The sequence below is a fragment of the Tenrec ecaudatus genome, chromosome 16 (genome assembly GCF_050624435.1).
Source record: "Tenrec ecaudatus isolate mTenEca1 chromosome 16, mTenEca1.hap1, whole genome shotgun sequence".
Taxonomy (NCBI): domain Eukaryota; kingdom Metazoa; phylum Chordata; class Mammalia; order Afrosoricida; family Tenrecidae; genus Tenrec; species Tenrec ecaudatus.
This window is the reverse complement of record NC_134545.1, coordinates 45,831,231-45,851,281: the sequence shown is the minus strand read 5'-3', so window position 1 is coordinate 45,851,281 and position 20,051 is coordinate 45,831,231. Positions and strand designations below refer to the sequence as shown.

Genomic DNA, 20,051 nt, shown 5'->3' with positions numbered 1-20,051 from the left:
AACTTTTTGAAGCCCCCTCAGGCAGTCTCTGTATTACATGCATGGCAGAGAACTCCAAGACAACTCCAATTAAGAGCCACCTTATAAATCTTATTAGGTTTTCATGTATTTGGAAGTGTTTCTTTTTTTATTGAAAGACCATTTTATTGGGAGCTCTTACAGCTTTTATAAAAATCCATACATCAATTGTATCATGTATATTTGGACATACGTTGCCATCATTATTTTCTAAACATTTACTTTCTATTGAGCCCTTAGTATCAGCTGCTTTTTCCCCCTCCCTCTTGAAGTGTTTCTTTAATGGTATTTGTGCATAGAAAGGTACATAATAGATTATATACTAAGACAAACATTTGACTGATATTAGATCGTGAAAGACAGACAGATTTAGGAATGGAGACTGCTTGTATATGGAACTGAGACTAATTAATTCCTGTAAGTATCTAAATTAGCTATTGTTATAGTTATTATTGTTACATTTGGGAGCCATGCGAGGGCAAGGAACCTGGCGTATGTGAGCAGGAAAGCCCTGAGCCAGAGTGGCTTCTGCTTCGAGCTACCTACTCGCAGAGATGGTAAGGGCCAAGCTCTTCTCTGTTCTGTTCCTATTTGAAAGACAGATTTTCCATCCTCCAGGTAACATGGATTTTAGCAGAGAACGGGAAAACCTCAGGGCAGAGGTCTGTTTGCCTACACGAGGGAGGGCAGTAACAGACCGGGCTCTTCCTTTCCCTGTGTCCACCAAGGTCTCCATGCTATCCTCTCTTCCTACATCTTTTCAATTACCAGCAGCTTTCTCCCTACACACTGAGGATCGGCGTGAATTCAAAATGGTTTCTGCCTGCATTTTCATTATTTTCTGGTTTTAATGATTATTACTGGTCTTATGCTGCAATTGTTAGTAAGAAACAAGTGTGTAAGGGATAAAGCACCCTGAGCCTGCCCAGCATGCATCTGTGGAGCGGAGGCTCCGGGAGTCACTGTAGCACAAAGCCCCTCTGTTAGGGCCACACACTAACCCTTGTGTGCTCCTCTCACATGAGCACAGGGGCTGAAATGGGCCTCCTCCTGTTCCCTTTCTACCCTCCTCCCACCTTTCCCAGAGGGAGATCCTGTTCACACCAAAGGAAAGCCAAGAACATTGAGTTCAGCAGCAAGAACAGGTGGCAGCACCAATAAGGAACAAAAGCTGGTGTTCTTCCAGTAGCTGAGGCAGGGAGAAGGGAAGAAAAGAACCCAAACCCAGGAATGTTTTCCTGTGGGTGCCTGATGGCTCCTCGCACGCACCACGCTCAGAAACCCCACCTGGGAGGTTTCTCTCAGTTCTTTCTCACAGGGGCAAAATCTCGGTACAAATTACTTTAGTTATTTTCTTGGATACAGTGCAAAAGCAACAAAACTTTAACGACTTAAAGCAGGTGCCTCCCCACCCAACTCTCTTAGAGAAGTAAACAATTCTACCCACATGAGCACATAATTACTGGATTAGTAAATCCTTGTAAATAAGATGGAAGTGTCATTACGATACTATGTCTCTGTGCTCTGGCATCTACAAATGCAGCTGTTGCATAAGTTGCCGTTCTACCCCCACCCTCCCCACCACCACTTCTTTTTGCATGGCGAACACCTCTCTCTTTCTCTGAGTTTTCCAACGTGACTTCTAAAAGAAGCCATGAATAAGACGGTCGTGGGACTGAAGGAGAAGGGCTATCACTAACTGTGATGCTGTATGGGCCCTGGGAAAGTGCCTAAAAGCAAATCAACTTAACCCTCAAAAGGTACCCAGCAATGCCTCCTGCAACAACATGACACACTAGACCAGTGGTTCTCACCCTCCTAATGCCGTGACCCTTTAATATAGTTCCTCATGGTGTTGTGGCCCCCAACCATAACATCATTTTTGTTGCTATTTCATAACTGTAATTTCGCTAATGTTATGAATCGCCATGTAAATACCTGATATGCAGGATGTATTTTCATTGTTACAAATTGAACATAATTAAACATAAAGCATACTGACTAATCACAAGATCATATATAATTATATATTGTGAAATATTTATGTATTTTCCGATGGTCTTAGGCAACCCCTGTGAAAGGGTCATTTGACCCCCAAAAAGGTCGGGACCCACAGATTCAGAACCGCTGCTCAATACTGTGTAACTGCCTTGACCCAGCTGGTTTCCGTTCTTTTCTGTGCTTCCCGAATCTCTCAGCAGTCTGGGTCTCATCATCACTACTTTTCTCCAGAAACCCTAGAAATCAGACAACTAAATAGGGCTAGTCCAGCCTGTTTATAAAACCCAAGATCATTGATTACTGGAAAAGAAAACTTTCAGAGGCTTTGTGTGTTCAAAGAAGGTTGGAGATTCTCCTTCAAGAGGGGAAGGATATGCAACTAACACAATAACAGGATTTTTAACACTTTATTTTAGAAAAATGTTAAATACAAGATTGGACAGGATATTATACTAAGCTCCCATGTAGCCATCATCTACCTGCAACAATTATCAACCGGTGGTCAATTTTACTTCATTTATCCTACCCACCCGTTTACCCCTCTCCCAGATATAGTTTTTTAAAACATTTTATTAGGGACTCATACAACTCTTATCACAATCCATACATATACATACATCAATTGTATAAAGCACATCTGTACATTCTTTGTCCTAATCATTTTTTTCTTTTCTTTTTTTACATTTTATTAGGGGCTCATACAACTCTTATCACAATCCACACATATACATACATCAATTGTATAAAGTACATCCATACATTCCCTGCCCCAATCATTCTCAAAGCTTTTGCTCTCCACTTAAGCCCTTTGCATCAGGTCCTCTTTTTTTTCCCCTCCCTCCCCGCTCCCCCCTCCCTCATGAGCCCTTGATAATCCACAGATTGTTATTTTGTCATATCTTGCCCTATCCGGAGTCTCCCTTCCCCCCCTTCTCTGCCATCCATCTCCCAGGGAGGAGTCACATGTGGATCCTTTTAGTCAGTTCCCCCTTTCCAACCCACTCACCCTCCACTCTCCCAGCCTCGCCCCTCACACCCCTGGTCCTGAAGGTATCATCCAACCTGGATTCCCTGTGCCTCCAGCCCTCATATGCACCAGTGTACAACCTCTGCCCTATCCAGTCCTGCAAGGTAGAATTCGGATCATGGGAGTTGGGGGGAGGAAGCTTCCAGGATCTCTCTCAGATAATTTTGAAGCAAATTCCAGGCATGATTCCTCTGTAAATATTTTAGGATGCACCTCTACAAAACACACTTTTTGTATAAGACATAACCATCAAGTCATCGCACCAAATAAAACGAACAATTATTGCTTAAAATTGACAGCTTAATAGATGACTTTTGATGCCATTTTGAGAAAGGCAGAGATCAACTGGTTAAATTCTTTAATCTATGTTTTAAAAAAGCTACCTTCTGAACTTACTGATTTAAAAATCACCCTCATTACCTATATCAGTTCCTTTAAACTAAAATTCAGGGGCTTAGGGCTTTACTTGCACAACCCAATATGTTATAGTCATAACCCAGTTTGGACTTCTCATAATTAGGTCAGAGACCATTGCTGCTGCCGGTGAAAAACAGTTTCCCGCACTCAGATACACACAAAGGGAGCCGCCGCTAAAAGAAACACCAGACACTGGGCAGAAGGAGCCAGAGAGAGGTCAAACTTATCAGAGAATGGTATTACCTTTCACAGAAAACCATCAACTCATGTTGGTAGTTTACACAATGCAATAGTCAATTGACAAAGGTGTGCCAAGAGGAAAAATGCAGTATTATAGATTACCAGTACTATTCAAATAAAGTTTTAGAAATCTGTACCATAATCACTTGTCCTCCATGAAATGAAAAAGAAACTTTGGATATACACCCACTCACAAGGGAACCCTTCTGAATAAGCACAAAGGTTTTTAGACTGTGCAAGTTTCTAGCTCTGCCATAAACTGTGGAAAAGAAAAAAAAGTCATGATGATTGATTGACTATAATTTTCTGTTAGGCTAATCTTTTTATTTGAACACCAAGTTAAACAAAAAATCCCATTCGAGAAGATAGCGTCTGGATGAGATATGACAGATGTTCTTGCGTGAGGGTTGCTTCTACAGATCATATTAGAAATCTAATTTCCTGGTTTAAATAGTTCAGTTCAGGATTGTTGTTAGTTGCCACTGAATCTATTCAAAGATCTAACAGAAGGACAACACAACGTTTCATTCTTACAAAAAGAAAGAATTGGATTTACAATGAATGATGAGTAATTCCTTAGATCACCTTACCCATGGACTTATGCTTAGTACACAACAGAGAAACAGTCACATGGTACACGCTCAAAAGATGCTTAGGGATTTGTTCCCTCTCAAAATAGCTCCCCAATTAAAGTGGGCAATCAGCAGAACCCAGACCTTCTTACCCCTCCAACAACCTTAACTGCTTTCCAGATACAGATATATTTTCCAAAACACCTGAAATACAAAGATCTACTCTCCTCACTCTCCATGTACTCCCACCACTCTTCAGTTTTCTATGCCTTATCCTGGAATTCTTAAAAAGAAAAGAAAACACTAATTGAGAAGATTTGTTGAATGTAATCAATCAATGCAGCATTCTTCTTTGCCTATAATAAAAAACACTCTGTCCTACATCCTGGCATTACAAGGCCCCTAGTACAATCCCTGGAAGGAGAACACAATCTTTGTGGCATACTAACTACAGAGGGCGGATTTCCTCCCCAGAACAGAGATAAATAAATAAACCAACACCAAAATAAAGTCATATTCTGGGGGCTGGGGATATAAGAACATATTCAATATGAACAATAATCAAGAGCACTTTACTATAGGCATGACAATTTGGGTCAGGAAAATTCTTTAGTTACACGAGATGGGGATAAATTTGGGTTTTGAGAGGACAGAGATGGGCTTTCTACTCCCATAGAGAATTATGATCTTGGAAACTCACAGGGGCAGTTCTACCTCGCATGGACTTGCTGACCAGAAGTTAACAAGCATTGTGGTGCCAAGTAAGCAGCAGGGCATATTGACACAACTCTTTCTCAGGAAAACCATCATTAACTACTCCAATGCAAGATTCTGAGGTTGAAATGGCTACAGAAGAGATTTTGAAACAAGTAATAGAAGAACATCCATTCATCATTTATCAACTATCTGATATTACATATGAATAACAACAGTAAAAAATCTATTTTGCTCATTAATGACTTAGGTTTGGCAGTAAGGAATGCCAAGGGAATGCCAAGGTGAGACGTGAGTCTTCGTAAATTATGATGGATAAGATTACGTGTCTGATAAAATAATAATAATTTATAAATTATCAAGGGTTCATGAGGGAGGGGGGGAGTGGGGAAGGAGGGGGGAAAAGGAGGAGCTGATACCAAGGGCTCAAGCAGAAAGCAAATGTTTTGAAAATGATGATGCAAACAAATGTACAAAAGTGCTTGACACAATGAATGGATGTACGGATTGTGATAAGAGTTGTATGAGCCCCTAATAAAATGATTTTTTTTAAAAAGACCTAAAACACCCCTGACCTGAAAGGAAGGACTTTCCTTTACTTATACAAAGTAATACTTGGGCTCAAATATGCTCATGCACAATAGTTCCATAAAAAGAAAAGGAGTGAGAGCAACACCAGGGCCCTAAAATAAGTTTGACAGAAAGAAATACAGAAAACTCTAGGTACTCAAGACTTGTAAATGAAGATCCAAACCATGTAGCAATTATATCATTTTTCTGAAGCATAGTTTTAAATGTAACTCTGGAAAAGGTCACCCTTTATCCTGGGAGTGAACTCTGCCATAAATTCTATTACCATATATTTTATAATGGATGGTCAAGGGGAAATAAAAACATTGCTTTCAAAAAAGAGATTATGTATTTTAAAAAATGACCAATTTGGTTAGGAAAAGGTTCTCAGTAGTTTGGCAGTTAAGTAATAATGTAGTGGTCTTCCATTTTGTGATCTGATGTAGGCATCTTCTATTTTTCCATAATGCTGATTTTTGCATAACAATATGGGTTTTGGAACCTACCCAAGTGAATAAGTAATCAGTAGGTATATATTTTTGTTGTACCAAAAACAAGTATTGCATTGTTTACAAAGCACCAAAAAGCAAATATAAATACTGGATCTAATATACACAAGGGGGCTTAAAAGAGTTCAAGGGCAAATGGAATGGAAAGATAAGGAATTTTTCTACAAACTTTTAAAAACTCCTTCATATTAAGGTACCTGGTAAAGATCACAAGACATAGAACTACTGATAGTTGGTACCAGAGCAGGGGTAGGGGGTGAAGTTCTATAAAGAACCAAAAGCTGTTTACATAAGATACATTTTAGAGGTTTGGAGGGAAAAAAATTATATATATATATATATATATAGACACACACAATTGGAGAGAAGGCAGAAACATCTATCTTTCGGGCAGATTAAAAGAGCAAAGCCCTCATTCCCTCATGTAAATATCCAATTAAGGAAAGTTGACTATCCTGTGATTAATCTAGAAATGTATGTGTTTCTTTGTCTTTAAGAATGGGCTCTATTGGTGAAGAAAGCTGATGGTGCCCGACTATCAAAAGATATAGTGTCTGGGGTCTGAAAGGCTTTAAGGTAAACAAGCGGCCATCTAGCTGAGAAGCAACAAAGCCCACATGGAAGAAGCACACCAGCCTGTGTGATCACAAGGTGTTGAAGGAATCAGGGATCAGGCATCATCAGAATGAAAAATCATAGTATTGTGAATGAGGGGGAGTGTGGAGTGGAGACCCAAAGACTAACTGTAGGCAATTGGACATCCCCTTACAGAAGGGTCTCAGGGAAGACAAGCCAGTCAGGATGCAGTGTAGCAATGATGAAACATACAACTTTCCTCTACTTCCTAAATGTTCCCCCAATCCCCCCACTATCATGATCCCAATTCTACCTTACAAATCTGGCTAGACCAGAGGATGTACACTGGTACAGATAGAAACTGGAAACACAGGGAATCCAGGACACATGATCCCTTCAGGACCAGTGGTGAGAGTGGCGATAGCAGGAGGGTGGAGGGAAGGTGGGGTCGAAAAGGGAACCAATTACAAGGATCTACATATAACCTCCTCCCTGGGGACAGACAACAGAAAAGTGGGTGAAGGGAGACGTCGGACAGTGTAAGATAAGACAAAATAGTTTATAAATTATTAAGGGTTTATGAGGAAGGGGGGAGCGGGGAGGGAGGGGGAAAAATGAGGAGCTGATGCCAGGGGCTTAAGTGGAGAGCGGGTGTTCTAGAATGATGAGGGTAACGAATGTACAAATGTGCTTTATACAATTGATGTATGTGTGGATTGTGATAATAGTTGTATGAGCCCCCAATATAACGATTTTGTAATCGGCTCTATTATTGAACAATTATATGCCAACATAAATAATTCAGACTTAGCAAATCTGGTAAATTTTCACAAACTACTTAAACTGAAGAATTTTGTCTTGAAAAATAAAAAGAATTTTACCTATCGAACTTCCCACTCTCTTACTGCCATCAAGTCAATTCTGCCTCACAGAGGACCTATAGGATGGGACAGAACTATTAATGTGGGGTTCCAATATTGTAACTTTTTATAGGAGTAGAAAGTCTCATCATCTTTCTCTTGCGAAGCAGCTGGTGGTTTTGAACTGCTGATCTTGCAGCGAGCAGCCCAATGTGCAAACCACTACATCAAACAAGTGACAGAAAGCTAGTAAAAAATAATTCTCACCAGCCTCACTCATCAGTCCTCTAATCTTTAAATGAGAAGCAATTTTAGAAATGGGATTTAAATATATGAAATTTCACCTGTGCTGGAACGCCACAAACTCCCAGGCATCATTCACTCTCCCATTCAACTTCCATCACAACACAAAAACAGACAAATCTCAGCCTTTTCTTTCCAAAAGCATGAGGGCCTAGAGAAGTAGACACCCCCCCCGCCCCGCCCCGCCCATACACACAAGGGTGAAGCCAAAAGTCAGAACAAGAAAATCTCTTTCTGGTTAAAGAGTGAGTGAAAGTGTATGTCAGACAGAAAGAAGAAAAAGGAAGTAATAAACTCCATTGCTAAAATCCAAAAACTACGAAAAGTATGTCAACCTAAGACACTGAGAGTTCATTGTGGTACAGGCCCTGTCTAAGCACTGGGAAGAACACCAGGAAGGAAGAAAAGCAGAGCCACCTTCCCCAAAACTCATTCAGTCATGCTGAATTCTGTTAAGCTAGGCAAGCATGGATCTGGGGAGAAGGTGTCATTTTAAAAACCTCCTAAACTAGGTACATTTCTGACCCAGCGTTCTGAAAGATGGATGTGGCTTGGTGGCAGTGGAGGGAGAACATTGCAGACAAAGCCAAGAGCATCTCTGGTGCCTTTTAAAGAGGGAGCCCAGCAAGTGCACCATCTGCCACAACAGCTGCAGTGCAGTGTGACTGCAGAGGGAAAGACGGAAGCGCAAAATCAGTTTTTTAAAATTCTACAATCATGCATTTTAAGTGATTTAAGAGACAAGTTGGAACCACTTTAAGATTATAAGAAGGTAGCAACTTCAAAATATCACTCCAAATAGAGAGTTAGGAAGATGGAGAAGCAATTTGGAGGTGTGAAAAAAATGAAAAGTATTCATTTTGTGAAAACACTGAGTAAAAAGGTTCATTACTGGAAATACCATAGATGAGAGAAGAGATATAATGAGAAAGGATAATCTCTACGGTGAGATTCAGGCAGTTTTTAGTTTTCTTCTCTATACTTCAGAGTATGCTTTACAGTGACTACAGTGTTTTTCCCTGTTTCATAATAATAATCATACATGCAAAAGAACAAATATCATGCATATATACAGCCAGAGGCTAATAAACACATGGTCATGTACCTACCACCTAGTTTAAGAAATGGAAAAATAAGAAATGAGTTTGAAGCTCCCCAGTTGATTATACCCTCACTTTCTAGAGGTAACCATGTGAGATTTTATGAAAATCACGGCCTTTCTTTTCTCCAAGGTTTTAACACGCACACACCCCACACCCCACACCCTGAACAAAATGTTTAGTTTTTCATGTTTTTAAAATTTTGTATATAAGTGAAAATATAGCTTAGTCTTCTGTGACTTTTTAAATCCAATATGCTTTTGAGTTTAGCCCAAGTGGATATTGACATCTGCAGATCATTTGTTTTACCATTTTATATTTTACTGTGAAAATAAACCATCCTTTTAAATCCATTTTACTATAGTTGAAAATGTGAAGGAAAAAAAAAAGAAAATGTGTTGTCTGATTTTTTTAAATCATAAAAATATGACTTTGAACATTCTGAAATATATCTTCTGTTTTTTTGTGTATAAGAAGTTTTCTATGGTATATATTTAGAAATAGAATTGCTAGATGGTTATGTGGTAGAGGAGCCACGGTGGCATAATATCACTAGCACATAATGTACAATATCACTAACACATAATAAAATGTGCTCTCAGGTGCTAATCTGAAGGTTAGCAGTTTGAACCCACCAGCTGCTCCACAGGAGAGATATGTGGCAGCCTGTCTCTGGACAAACATACAGCCTTGAGAACGCTGTGAGGCAGTTCTACTCCGTCCCACAAGGTCACGATGGATCTGAATGAACTCCATGAGAATGCGTGCATAATGGTGGGAGGCTATGGGATTTAGTGCACGTAAGCTAATCAAAAGGTTGCAGTTGGAGCCCATCAGCAGAAAGATGTGGCAGCCTGCTTCTATAAAAATGTACAGCATCGAAACCCCATGAGGTAGCTCTACTGTGTCCTGCAGGATCACTGTGAGTTGGGACTGACTCAATAGCAATGGCAAGTTGTGTCCCTTACCATTTGTATTCCAAACCATAACATATATACATATTTTTCTTATTATTATCCTACATTTTAGGTAACATTTAACTTTATCAAAATTTCTAATTTCTACCAACCTGAAGAGTATAGTTTAATTTACATTTCTGAAAAATGTCTGCTTATGTCTTTCGTCCATTGTTCCATTGACTCTTTCATCTTTTACTTATGCCTTATAGGGGTTCTTATCTATCCTGAATACTTTACTTGTTCTATTGTATACAATTCTGTTGAAAACATTTTCTCCCAGTTTATAGCTTTGCCTCTTTATTCTCTTCATGGATTTTTTTCTTTTTGAACAACCATAAACATTTATTGTCTCATACAATGTGTAGAGGTCAGGAATTTGGGAGTGGTGTCTGGCTATTAGAATGTCAAGATGTCAAGCGGGTCTGCAATCATTTGCAGACTTGGCTGGGGCTGGATGGTCCACTATCTTGATGGCTCACTCACATGCCAGCTGTTGGCAAGGCACACTAGTTCTGTACAAAGTCTTTTGATGAATAGAAGATCTTGTAGTAAAATCTATCAGTTGTTTAACTTTGTTTTACATATTTTGTAAAGTAAGTTTTGTCTTACATTTTTTTAGTCCTGAATTCATCTGAAATTATTATTTTGACTTAGAATAAGAATCTACGGTAATTTCATTCTTAAAAATTCTACATGGACAACCAATTGAGCATCATTTATTGAAAAGTATACTTTCTCTTTTGTTTCACAGGAGAAGCAGTAAGTTACCACAGGTTTGCTTCTGAATTCTTGATTTTATTGTACTGGTTTATTTGTCATACTCACTGTTGTCATTACTACAGTTTCATTTAGTATTGCTATTTGGTAAATTATGGTGGTCATTAGAACACTTTGCCAAATAAGAGGATAAAACAAAAAAGTACTGCTTCCAGGTTCCAGTCATACATGTACAGGTTTATTACAAACAAAATATACTTTTAAATGTTTCTGTGATCAGAAGATGAATGCAGACATTTTTTTATTTTCCAGCAATGCAATGATCTTCCTCGCAAGAAAAAAAAAGTCCCAAAAGAAGTGACTTCTAGAGGAAGAAAGGGTTATTGCAACTGTCTTTTTAGGATTCCAGTCCAGGATTCCAAAAGGGTCATCTTGACAAGACTTCCTCAAAGGACACAGGACAGGCATGATGGTTTATTATAAAGAATTTTTAAGAAAATTGAAAAGTGCAGTATTGATTAAAAGATCAGGAAAATAGCACCAAGAAATATTTTTTTCCGTGATAAATGAAGAGTACCTGCTCATTCTTCAAGGCTGTCTTATGAAAATCATGCTGTAAAATCTTACTATATCCCTGCTCTTGCCCCATTCACACTTAAGTTTGTTCCCCAAATTCAAAGAACCATTCACAGGAACAGTTTGAGTTCCTTGGAGATGTCACACCACCACTGAGATGTGGTATCAGTAAAAGACTGCAGGATTCTTTAGAGGAAGACAGCAGCAGTGTCTGCAGATGTGCATAGCTCTAGATGAAGGATATGTGGAGAAGCAACAGCATCAGATTTCGGTCTTTTTGCTTAATAAAGCTTACCATAATTTTGAAGAAACGCCTTTTTCCTTTTTGTTTAACTTACCCTCATACTTCTGGTTCTTTCACTTCTTTTTTTTTTCAATCATTTTATTAGGGGCTTATACAACTCTTATCACAATCCATACATACATCAATTGTGTGAAGCACATTGGTACATTCATTGCCCTCATCATGCTCAAAACCTTTGCTCTCCACTTAAGCCCCTGGCATCAGCATCTCATTTTCCCCCTCCCTCCTCACTACCCCATCCCTCAGGAACCCTTGAAAATTTATATATTATTATTTTGTCACGTCTTGCACTGTCCAACGTCTCCCTTCACCCACTTTTCTGTTGTCCGTCCCCCTCTTTCCCTTCTTAAGCACATGATCAGATCACACTTCCTGGGCCCCTTGTTCAGTGGGACCATATGATTAGTTATGTTAACGAATTCTGAACAGAAGTGACTCTTGGCACTTCTTAGCTTAAGTGAGCATTTAATTGTTTGCAAAACTCTCCAGAAAGTTTCTTCCCTCTGACTTAGCAACTAGGGACATTTAACATGGGTGCAGCTTTGGCATCTGTTTCCACATGAATCTGCAGTGGATAAGTGATGTGAATTGGAAACAAATCTCTGGTGTATTTAACAGAGATTTTAGTGATTTGCATAAGATAAGTCTATCCACTCTGAATGATAAATCAGGTTCACTGCTCATTTTGTTGTTCATCATGTGTCCTGTCTATTCTTCACTGTTTCCTGTCATAAAAAATTCAGAACTGACTTTTCTCAACTTCTAGAGTATACATCAGTTCCACTACATTTTTTAAAATGAGCAAACACTGGGAAAACTATTGTCATTAGCTAATAGAGTGGAAGATAAACATAGTACATGACAATACCACTGGCATGTACGCAAGAAAAAAGTACACACATAATACAAAGTAGTTTTAAAATGAACAAATTGGACTTGCACACAACATGGATGATCTTATAAACATATTGCTAAGCTAAAGAAGACATATTTTTAAAAATTTACAGAAGATGGTAAACTACCGGCCATCTAGCTCAGAAGCAACAAAGCCCACAGGGAAAAAGCACACCAGCCTATGTGATCACGAGGTGCTGAAGGGATCAGTTATCAGGCATCAAAGAACAAAAAATCATAACATTGTGTGCTCACCTCCATGATACGATCACTGAAGACAAATGAGTGCATAAGCAAATGTGGAGAAGAAAGCTGATGGTGCCCTGCTATCAAAAGAAATAGAGTTTGGGGTCTTAAAAGCATGTAGGTAAACAAGCAGCCATCTGATTCAGAAGCATCAAAGCCCACATAGAAGAAGCACACCAGCCTGTGTGACCACGAGGTGTAGAAGTGACCAGGTATCCTGCATCATCAGAATAAAAAATCATGTCACTGTAAATGAGGGTGAGTGCCATCTGGAGTCAACTGGACACCCCCTTACAGAAGGGTCGCAGAGAGGAGACGAGCCAATCAGGGTATAGGGTAACAATGATGAAACATACAAGTTTCCTCTAGTTCTTAAATGTTTCCTCCCCCCACTATCATGATCCCAATTCTACCTTACAAATCTGGCTAGGCCAGAGGATGTACACTGTTACAGATAGGAACTGAAAGCACGGGGAATCTAGGATGGATGATCCGTTTAGGACCAATGGTGAGAGTGGCGATAACAGGAGGGTGGGGTAGAGAGGGGGAACTGATTACAGGGATCTACATGTAACCTCCTCCCTGGGGCATGGACAACAGAAAAGTGGGTGAGGGAAGACGTTGGACAGGGGAAGATATGACAAAATAATAATTTATAAAATATCAAGGGTTCATGAGGGAGGGGGAACAGGGAGGGAGGGGGAAAATGAGGAGCTGATGCCAGGGGCTTATGTGGAGAGCAATGTTTTGAGAATGATGAAAGCAAGGAATGTACAAATGTGCTTGATACAATTGATGTATGTATGGATTGTGTTAAGAGTTGTATGAGCCCCCAATAAAATGATTTTTAAAAATTTTAGAGGATGATTTCATTTAAAATAAAGTTTTAAAAGAATCAAACTTTAAATTGAATTCTTTAAAAATATATAAAGATATATAAATAACAAAACCCGAAAATGATTGCAACCAAAATTAGGATAACGGTTAGGGTACTTAGAAGAGAAGTGATTGAGGAAGAAGGGAGGAGAAGACCTGCAGCTTGACAACAATCTACTTCTACACTAGATACTTGTGGGGTTTTACAAAGATGTCTTGCATCCTTTTGCTAGATTTATTCCTATCCTTCACATATTTTGTTGCTAGTACAAATGCTATCCTTTTAAATTGTATTTTCTGTTTGTTGAAAATATATAGAAATTTAATCAAATCTATTGATCTTGTATGCAATTATAATCTGCTAAACACTCTTACTGATTCCATTAATATACCTGTATATTCTTTGGGACTTTAAAAAATAGCCGACCACTATATGTGCAAATACTAACAACTTTGCTTCTTCCTTTACAATTTACAGCTTACCTTTGTTTTTCTTGTCTTGTTACGCTGACCAAAGCTGAGTTCAATATTTAATTGTACTATTTTCAGAGTCTATCAAATAATATTTTTAAAGTAGGTGTGTACAGTGATTTACCTGATATGGATATTTGGGCCATAGCCTTTTTGACTCCTACTAAACTACTGGTTGGGATCCTGCAAATAGGGTGTTTAGAACTCTAATGTGGGAATTGGCTATTGCTGTCATCTTGCTGGGTTTAAAATAAGCTATCTCAGAAACAAGAAGGGATCAAGAAAGAAAAACCAGGAATGGAGTACATCCTTTGGACCTGGAGGCCCTTGCACTGTGAACCTCTGTGATCAAGAAGACAAGAGAGTTAGTTGTGACACCAGAGAAGTGATGGAGCAGCAGCAGCATCAAGAGCATGAGACAGAACAGTGGGTTCATGGTCCACAGAGCAAAAGAGCTGAGTGTATATGGGCAGGAGGCTAGTTTATGGAGCAGGGTGCCTCTAGGGACTTCATCAGTGAAGCTAGGTTTGCTGACCCATGCAGTTAATGTCAAGCCAATGGTGGAGCGAAATACTCTTTGGACGTTCCTCAGTAGCACTAAAGTTTTGTCACACTGCTCAAGCAGGGTAAAGGCCAAGGGGTGGAATGACTGAGGGACTAAGAAACAGAGAGAGGTATATCTGTATCCTGAGCATTTCTGATCCTTTGTTGTAATCTGTTACTTAATAAAAAAATAAAACTCATAATCATGTGTATTGCTTATGAGTTCTGTCTGTGTGGCCACTGCAAAGGATTAAAAAACCAGTAGAGAAGTACATGAGAAGACTGGTTGGTGTCAGAATTGGTAAAAGAGGAAAGAAGGTAGAGGCATGTATGACAACTGCCTCATGGGAATTGGCCTTTGAATGATACTAAGTTTGATTCTCCTGCCCCATTGTGAAGTCAGCGGAGGTCAGATGCTTAGTGGGGAGACAAAAGAAACATTCTACAGGAGGACCCAGGTGCTGACAGTCCATCTAGGGCTTACTCCTTCTTCATATAAACATCACCCATTCCCTTCCCTCAGAAAATGAAGACCCCCCACTTTGATGAAGGAATATCTCTTGGAAACTATGGCTAGTCTAACAGTTTAAATTTCAGAGCTATTAGGCCCAAGTTCAGCTCATTCATACTTTCAAATCAATACAACAGCATTACAAACCTATTTATAATTTAAAAATTAGGATACTTTAAAATCATGGAGACAATGCTACCTAAAACCTAAGTGTACACTGAGGCAAAACATTAAGGGGGTTCAAAAGAACAACAAGGGAACGGAGCAGTGAAGTCCGCAGGGAAGGCTGAAGGTGGACTTTGGGGCCAGGGCGTGGTGCCCCAACAGACTAGACAAGAAAACAATCAATTCTTGAACTAACAACAAGCTTTTCTTGCTTGTTGTGTTTTGTTTTGCCATTGGTTTATTGTTGTTTTGTTGTATATTGTTGCTTGGTTCTGCTCTGTCTTGTTTTTGTGCATCTTACTATCTCTGCAGGCCTGTCTAAATAAGATAGCCTGGATGAACAATCTGGAGGAGAAAACAAGGGGACTGACAGTTCCTGGGGGGACATGGGAGAGGGGGAGATGAGGTGGGGGGAAAGGTAGTGGTATTAACAAACCCAGGGACAAGGGAACAAGTGATTCAAATTGGTGGTGAGGATGGTGTAGGAGGCCTGGTAAGGTGCGATAAAGGGTAATGTAACCAAGAGGAATTACTGAAACCCAAATGAAGACTGAGCAGGATAGTGGGACAAGAGGAAAGTAAAAGGAAATGGAGGAAAGAGCTAGGAGGCAAAGGATATTCATAGAGGTCTAAATAAAGGCATGTACATATGTAAATATACTTATATATGAGGATGGGGAAATAGATCTAGGGGCATATATTTATAGGTTTAGTATTAAGGTAGCAGATGGACACTGGGCATCCACTCACATACTCCCTCAATGCAAGAATACTTTGTTCTATTAAACTGGCATTCCATGATACCCACCTTCCCGACACAATCGATGAAGACAAAGCGGGTGCATAAGCAAATGTGATGAAGAAAGTTGATGGTGTCTGGCTATCAAAAGATATGGCATCTGGGGTCTTAAAGGCTTAAAGGTGGACAAGCGGCCATCTAGCTGAGAAGAAACAAAGTCAACATGGACGAAGCACACCAGCCTGCGTGATCATGAGGTGCAGAAGGGATCAGTTATCGGGCATTAAAGAACAAAAAATCATATCATTTGTACTCACCTCCCTGATATGATCGTTGAAGACAAATGGGTGCATAAGCAAATGTGGCAAAGAAATCTGATGGTGCCCGGCTATCAAAAGACATAGTGTCTGGGGTCTTAAAGGCTTGAAGATAAACAAGTGGCCATCTAGCTGAGAAGCAACCAAGCCCACATGGAAAAAGCACACCAGCCTGAGTGATCACGAGATGTCGAAGGGATCAGTTATCAGGCATCATCAGAACAAAAAATCATATCATTGTGAATGAGGGGGGCAGTGCAGAGTGGAGACCCAAGCCCATTTGTAGGCCACTGGACATCCCCTTACAGAAGGGTCTCGGGAAGGAGATTAGCCAGTCAGGGTGCAATGTAGCAACGATGAAACATACAACTTTCTTCTAGTTCCTAAGTGCTTCCTTCCCCCCACTATCATGATCCCAATTCTACCTTACAAATCTGGCTAGACCAGAGGATGTACACTGGTGCAGATAGGAACTGGAAACACAGGGAATCCAGGGTAGATGATCCCTTCAGGACCAGTGGTTTGAGTGGCGATGCTGGGAGGGAGGGTGGGTTGGAAAGGGGGAACCGATGGCAAGGATCTACATATAACTTCCTCCCTGGGGGACGGATAACAGAAAAGTGGGTGAAGGGAGACGTCAGACAGTGCAAGATGTGACAAAATAATAATTTGTAAATTAGCAAGGGTTCATGAGGGAAGTGGGGGCAGGGAGGGAGGTAAAAAAATGCGAAGCTGATGCTAGGGACTTGGGTGGAGAGTGGATGTTTTAAGAATGATGAGGGTAATGGATGTACAAATGTGCTTTACACGATTGATGTATGTATGGATTGTGATAAGAGTTGTATGAACCCCTAATAAAACGTTTTTTAAAAATAAATTTTTAAAAAGAGTAGAAAAAAACTCCTAAGTGTATGTATAGTATTAAGGAATTAAAAAGCACTTGGGTGGGGGGGGGGAGATACTTGAAATACACTCCCAACATAACAAAAGAAGCAGTGAAAACAAATCAAATCTAGGGTTAGGTCAGGTCATGTAATATGGAAGAACCAGCATCCCAACACATCTCCAGAATTATGAAGGCACAAGCAATTGCTTCACTGACAGGGGCTTTGGTGGCACTCTTGGGTAAGTGTTGGACAACTAGGTTGTGGGTTCAAATTCACTAGCCACACTGTTCCCATAAAGATTTATAGCCTCAGCAACTCTATATAGGGTTGCTATGAGCTATGACCCAGAACTGACTCTAAACAAGTGAGTTTTTTGATAATAGGATGAAAAACCACTTTCCTTCTGTATTTGGGTATCTCAGGGAACCATACACTGTGGTCACTGGTATTCTTCATCTCTCTGCTTTATATTATATATAATGATATTTATTTATATTAGAGTAATAATTTTTGTCCCCCAGAAAAATGAAATGCAACAATAGTGTGACCAGTCAGTTTTCTGGAGTCCCATCTATGTCAATGAAGAATATGACATAGTCCTGACTTGTTAAAAGCACATTAGGGATGGTATAAACTCTATCTAGTCTTCCTGATACACAGATTCCAGCTTTTTATTCTTCTAGGATTCACTTCTCCCACCAAGTATCTGGCCTTCATATTTTGGTTTTAATGCCATGAACCAATCTCCTTGGACTTACTGACTGAGGGGCTACTGTATTTCTAGTTTATCCAAAACTAGCTACTTAACGTCAATATACCTTTTAGAAAATCAGATCAATGGACACAGTCAGTAATGCTACCACCAAGTTGTAAAAGATTTGGTTTTATTAAAATTACAGCTTGAAACACCCCAGTTTGTCACTGATTTACATTCTCTGTTAAAAACAAAGGGTGTGAGACCGAAGTAGGAAAAAGAGAGTAAGAAGAATCAAGTATTTCTAAGATACATGCCTACTATGAACCTAAGATGCCTAAGTAATGCTGCTGAAAAATTTCTTTTGAATCCATTGTTCCAAGTAACTGATAAAACAGAAAATCCTCCTAGATCATTTGGCCATCATTCCTTCTCTAGAATGCTAAAACCAACCACAGAAAACAGACTTCTAAGCATTACTTCTAAGCATTTATATAATGAACTAATAAGAACTCAGACTGTATGAGACTGAAAATTAACTATGAAAACGTGTCTAGATTTCAGGCAGATTGAGTCAACCACAAATAATCCATTGTACATCTGGACCAAGAAAACACACAAGGATGCTACCATATTGGAAAAACAGATAAAGTAAAGGCGAATTGGTCCTTTATACATCGTAATTTTCCTCTTTAGCAGCATACTTACAGTTTTAGTCAAAATATCTTAGGCCATTTTCTCTTATTCTAAGTGAACTCCCAATTCCACTTTATTTAGAAATAAAAAACTTAGACCCAGAAAAAGCAAGAAGTAAGTAAGTATGACATAGAAAAAAAATCATTAAGTTTGGTAAGAGAAAACACAAGAAATCCCTGACTCGTCCCCCCACCCCCACCCCCACCCTGGAAATTTTAAGGGCTGGCATCTCTCACTAATCAATCCCTTTATAAATACTTAGTGGTTTATTCTTTCAAATGAAAATTAAGAATTAGTTTTTCAGGAAAATACTCAAAGTAGAAGAACACCTGAATTTCAGGTATCCTATCACGTTAATTAGAGCTCCAAGCAAGGACAGAAAGACAAACTAAACCACACAGTAATTCTCTGAAAGAAACAAACCTAATTATATAAACAACAAAATCTTTAGTATGGCCTTCATTAGCCAAACCAACTCAATATTAATCATTTGACAGCTAAGAGCAGTAAGAAGAAACAATTGGAAAATTTTACCTTGAGAGCACAAAAGATGCAGGAGTCTCCCATACACTTGTGACTTGTGAGTTGCCTGAAGCTACGTCGGAAGATGTCCAAGTGCCACAAAACCTGACAAAGGGGAAAAGTGCATTAAAGTGTATAAAGTGAAACATAAATACTTGCAGGTGAGACCCCAGGGAGGTGAGCTTACCACTCTACGAGCCTGACTACGGAAGAGCAGAAAGACAGGATCCAGCTCGAGCTTTGGGACTGTGAGACTACAGAGACGGCAAGACACATCAAAAGGGGAAACCTGGGAAGTACAATCACCTGGTTGTTTTCAACTGCCATTGCCTTGGCTTCCAACTCATGGCAACCTCATGCACACTGGAATCAGACTATTGTGATCTCTAGGATTTTCACGGGTTGAGGTTCAAAAGTAGATCACCAGATCTTTCTTCTTATTCTGCTTTAGTTTAGAGCCTCCACTGAAAGCTGTTCTGCATCACAGCAACGTGCACGCCTCCACAGAGAGATGAGAGGTGGCTCTGCCTGAGGTCCATTAGTCAAGGAATGAAGCTCAGGTCTCCCACATGGTAAGCAAACATTCTACCACTACTCATGCTAAAGGAATTCGTGTTGAAATCCTCAATAGAAAGAGGATACAGAATTTAACAAATTTAAGAACCTGGATATTAAAAATAACCTGTTTGATGATCTTTGATTTGTGAAGGAATTCTGCTTTCTGAACTACAGAAAATCAACTAGATGATAATACATCTAAGTCTCAAAAGAAAGAAAGTGGGGGTTGGAGGGGAGGGAGTTTATACAGTAAAAAGACAGTTCAGGAAGAAAGATCACCAGGTGCAGACCTCTCCTTTAGGCAGATAAGTAGTAGCAGTAGTTTCAACTATTATAGTTCTGTAATTATTATTGATTCCCTTTTTACACATGAGATGATAGATATTCAAGGACATCATGTAGTTTGCCTAAGACCATAGAGATACAAATTTTTAATGAATTTCAGGTTGCTGGCCTCAGGAATTATAAA

The 20,051-nt window shown here is 39.5% G+C and overlaps 1 protein-coding gene across 3 annotated transcripts in view; it reads right to left on the bottom strand.

Moving 5' to 3' along the window:
- USP54 (ubiquitin specific peptidase 54) overlaps positions 1-20,051 on the bottom strand; it is a 162,367-nt gene that overhangs the window by 61,928 nt on the left and 80,388 nt on the right. For all 3 annotated transcript variants that reach the window (XM_075534034.1, XM_075534036.1, XM_075534035.1), the window contains exon 3: positions 19,037-19,129. In XM_075534034.1, coding sequence (XP_075390149.1) covers positions 19,037-19,129 — 93 coding nt within the window. The remainder of the gene's footprint in view (positions 1-19,036; positions 19,130-20,051) is intronic.